Source organism: Durio zibethinus, chromosome 20 (assembly GCF_047325235.1).
Source record: "Durio zibethinus cultivar Kanyao isolate XHJ-2024 chromosome 20, ASM4732523v1, whole genome shotgun sequence".
In the NCBI taxonomy this organism is placed as follows: domain Eukaryota; kingdom Viridiplantae; phylum Streptophyta; class Magnoliopsida; order Malvales; family Malvaceae; genus Durio; species Durio zibethinus.
In genome coordinates, this window is record NC_143181.1 from 9554203 (window position 1) to 9557932 (window position 3730).

Below are 3730 nucleotides of genomic sequence, written 5' to 3' on the forward strand. Positions count from 1 at the left end.
AAAGTTTATTTATTTAAATTTGTTTAGTTATGATTTGTTTATTATTCATGAATATATTCATTTATATATGTTTATAAACATATTCGTTTAATATTTACGAACGAACTCATTTAATTTAATTAAACTAACATAAACCGAATATTAATAACTTATTATTTAAACTAATGAACATAATCGAATAGAATAAATTTTTAATAAATATGAATCAAATACGAATGTATTTAAAAATAAATAAAAAAAACATAAATATATATTTATTTGTTCAGGTTAAATTCGTATACAGCCTTACAGACTCTTAAATCACTACAAAGTCATAGGTTTCTTTTATTCGTTACACTCGTTCGTTCAGAGGGTAAAAAAAGTAAATAAAAAAGGACACCAATTTTTTCGCTTGTCATTTTCTTTTCAACAAATATTTATGATGATGTGGGAACCAGTTAATATTCTCAGTCGCTCATCCCAAGTTGTAATTCCCAAAAGAAAACTCAATCCTCGCTGCCAACCAAAGTGGAAAAAACAGACCCTTCTTCCTCTCTGTATAAACATAAAAATGGGTGACCCAATTAGAATGAGTCAATGTCTCCTCCCTCCCTTTGCTGTTCCATACTACCCTTTTTCCTATCCACTGTCCACACCAACAAACCAAATAAAGCTAATAACCATCTCCCAAAACCTCAATCCAAAGAAAAAGAACAACATGAGCCTCTCTTTGTTCTTCGTCTTTTCCCTCTTAACTTTTTTCTATACTGCTTCATCTTCCACTATCTCCTTAGGCTCCTCCATCTCCCCTTTATCCACAAGCCAATCATGGCCCTCTTCCAATTCCAATTCCACTTTCACCCTTTCCTTCATTTCCTCAGCTTCCTCCAACTCTTTCCTTGCTGCCATCACTTATGCAGGTGGAGTTCCTATTTGGACAGCTGGCGCCGGCGCCACCGTTGACTCTGGTGGTTCCTTTCGTTTACTCTCAAACGGAGCCCTCCGTCTTACGAACGGCTCAGGCTCCGTCGTCTGGGACTCTGGCACGGCCAACCGGGGTGTTTCCTCTGCTTCCTTGGAAGACTCAGGGGAGCTTCGGCTACTGGGCAATGACAGTGCTAAAGTTTGGTCTTCGTTTGATCACCCAACGGATACGATCGTTCCGGGGCAGAATTTCACCGTCGGCGGGGTTCTAAAATCTGGACTTTATTCCTTTTCTCTTCAAAGGTCAGGAAATTTAACTTTGAGATGGAATGATAGTATTGTTTATTGGAACCAAGGGTTGAATTCTTCTTTTAATGGTAATTTAACTTCACCTACTTTAGGGTTGCAGTCTATTGGGATTTTGTCTATCTTTGATCCTAGTTTGAGTAGTGGGGTGGTAATTATGGCATACAGTAGTGATTATGCTGAAGGAAGTGATATTTTGAGGTTTTTAAGGTTAGATGATGATGGGAATTTAAGGATTTATAGTTCTGCTAGAAGTAGTGGGACTACAACTACGAGATGGTCAGCTGTATTGGATCAATGTGATGTTTTTGGTTACTGTGGGAATATGGGAATTTGTAGTTATAATGATTCCAATCCGATTTGTGGTTGTCCGTCCGAGAATTTTGAGCTGGTTGATGTGAATGATAGAAGGCAAGGGTGTAAGAGGAAAGTGGAGATTGAGAATTGTCCAGGGAGTGCTGCCATGTTGCAATTGGATCATGCCGAGTTTTTGACTTATCAACCTGAGTTGTCTTCTCAGGTTTTCTTTGTTGGGATATCGGCTTGTAGATTGAATTGTCTTGTAAGTCCTTCTTGTGTTGCCTCCACTTCTTTGTCGGATGGAACAGGACTTTGTTACTTGAAAACTACCGAGTTTGTTAGTGGGTATCAAAGTCCAGCGCTTCCTAGCACTTCTTATGTTAAGGTTTGTGGACCAGCATTACCAAACCCATCTCCCTTTGCAGATAATGCAAGGAATAGTAAAGGTTGGAGGTTGCATGCATGGATTGTAGTGGTTGTTATTGCGGCTACCCTGTTGGTTTTGATTGTATTGGAAGGCAGTTTGTGGTGGTGGTGTTGTAGAAACAGTCCCAAATTTGCGGGTCTATCAGCTCAATATGCTCTTCTTGAGTATGCATCTGGTGCTCCTGTTCAATTCTCATATAAGGAGCTTCAGCGTTCAACCAAGGGGTTCAAGGACAAGCTTGGAGCAGGAGGGTTCGGGGCTGTATATAAAGGAATTCTTGCTAACAGAACGGTTGTGGCAGTTAAGCAACTAGAAGGTATTGAGCAGGGTGAAAAACAGTTTAGAATGGAGGTTGCTACCATTAGTAGTACCCACCATTTGAACTTGGTGAGATTGATAGGTTTTTGCTCTGAGGCTCGTCACAGGCTTTTGGTGTATGAGTTCATGAAAAATGGATCTCTAGATAACTTCCTTTTTGCCACAGAAGAGCACTCAGGAAAGACGTTGAGCTGGGAATATCGTTTTAATGTTGCTCTCGGAACTGCTAGGGGAATTACATACCTTCATGAGGAGTGTCGGGACTGCATTGTTCATTGTGATATAAAGCCTGAGAACATTCTTCTGGATGAAAATTACAATGCCAAAGTGTCAGATTTTGGCCTTGCAAAACTCATAAACCCCAAAGACCATAGGTACCGAACGTTGACAAGTGTTAGGGGGACAAGGGGTTATTTGGCACCTGAATGGCTTGCAAACCTTCCAATAACTTCTAAATCTGATGTTTATAGTTATGGGATGGTTTTGTTGGAGATAGTGAGTGGAAGAAGGAATTTTGAAGTTTCAGCTGACACAAATAGGAAAAAGTTTTCTATATGGGCTTATGAGGAGTTTGAGAGGGGTAATGTGAAGGGAATTGTTGATAAAAGGCTTGTTGATCAGGATGTGGACATGGAGCAAGTAACTAGGGCAATTCAGGTTAGTTTCTGGTGCATCCAGGAACAGCCTTCTCAGCGGCCAATGATGGGAAAAGTGGTTCAGATGTTGGAAGGAATAACAGAGATTGAAAGACCGCCGGCACCAAAAGCTACCACTGAAGGTTCTATTAGTGGAACCAGCATAAATGTTAGCAGTAACATGAGCGCTTTCTCTACTTTTGCTGCTTCTGCGCCGGCTCCCTCATCATCTTCGTCATTGCAAACAGCTGGGGTTTCTCCTTTAGCTTCAGGAAGGAATATAGAAAAGCAGTCATCATCCTTCCTACATTCTGACACGAAATAAAACTCATTTCAGTTTGTAAAGCTCCATACTGAAATAACTTTGGCTTGTGATCTCTTGATCCAGATTTTATGCAAACTATGGGGTAAACCTTCATTGTGTATAAATTATGAGAGGTGATATTGATAGTATATCTTGTAAAAATTTGTTTACAGTTGTAACCATAGCTTATAATTCAGTAAGGAGTGGTTATTGCTGTCATAGAGTCATTGATTCTACATGTATGGTTTTAGTTCATTCAAAAACATGTCAACAATAATGTTTGTAAGTGATGTTTGCTATACCTTCTTTTCTGTTACTCATTATTATTGTATGAAATACAATGTACAAGTGGTTAGCTTAAAAGCTTCATGTGGTGCAAGAATGGTTATTAAAACATAGACTATAATGATTCTTCAAAATAAGTATTTTAGTGTGAGTTTTCTTTCAGTTCATTTTGGCAGGCGAGCCTTGACCGTCAATACCATGAAACTATGACTACTTACAAGAGTGAACAGTCCCAAAATTTTGCCTAGGACA

At 39.2% G+C, this 3730-nt stretch overlaps 1 protein-coding gene across 1 annotated transcript; it reads left to right on the forward strand.

The window, feature by feature from the left end:
* Window positions 1–453: 453 nt before the first annotated feature.
* On the forward strand, window positions 454–3513 carry LOC111315759 (G-type lectin S-receptor-like serine/threonine-protein kinase At1g34300). The gene has a single exon (XM_022917740.2). The coding sequence runs from the start codon at window positions 551–553 to the stop codon at window positions 3212–3214; it is 2664 nt and encodes an 887-aa protein (XP_022773475.2). The 5' UTR covers window positions 454–550; the 3' UTR covers window positions 3215–3513.
* The last annotated feature ends 217 nt before the right edge of the window (window positions 3514–3730 follow it).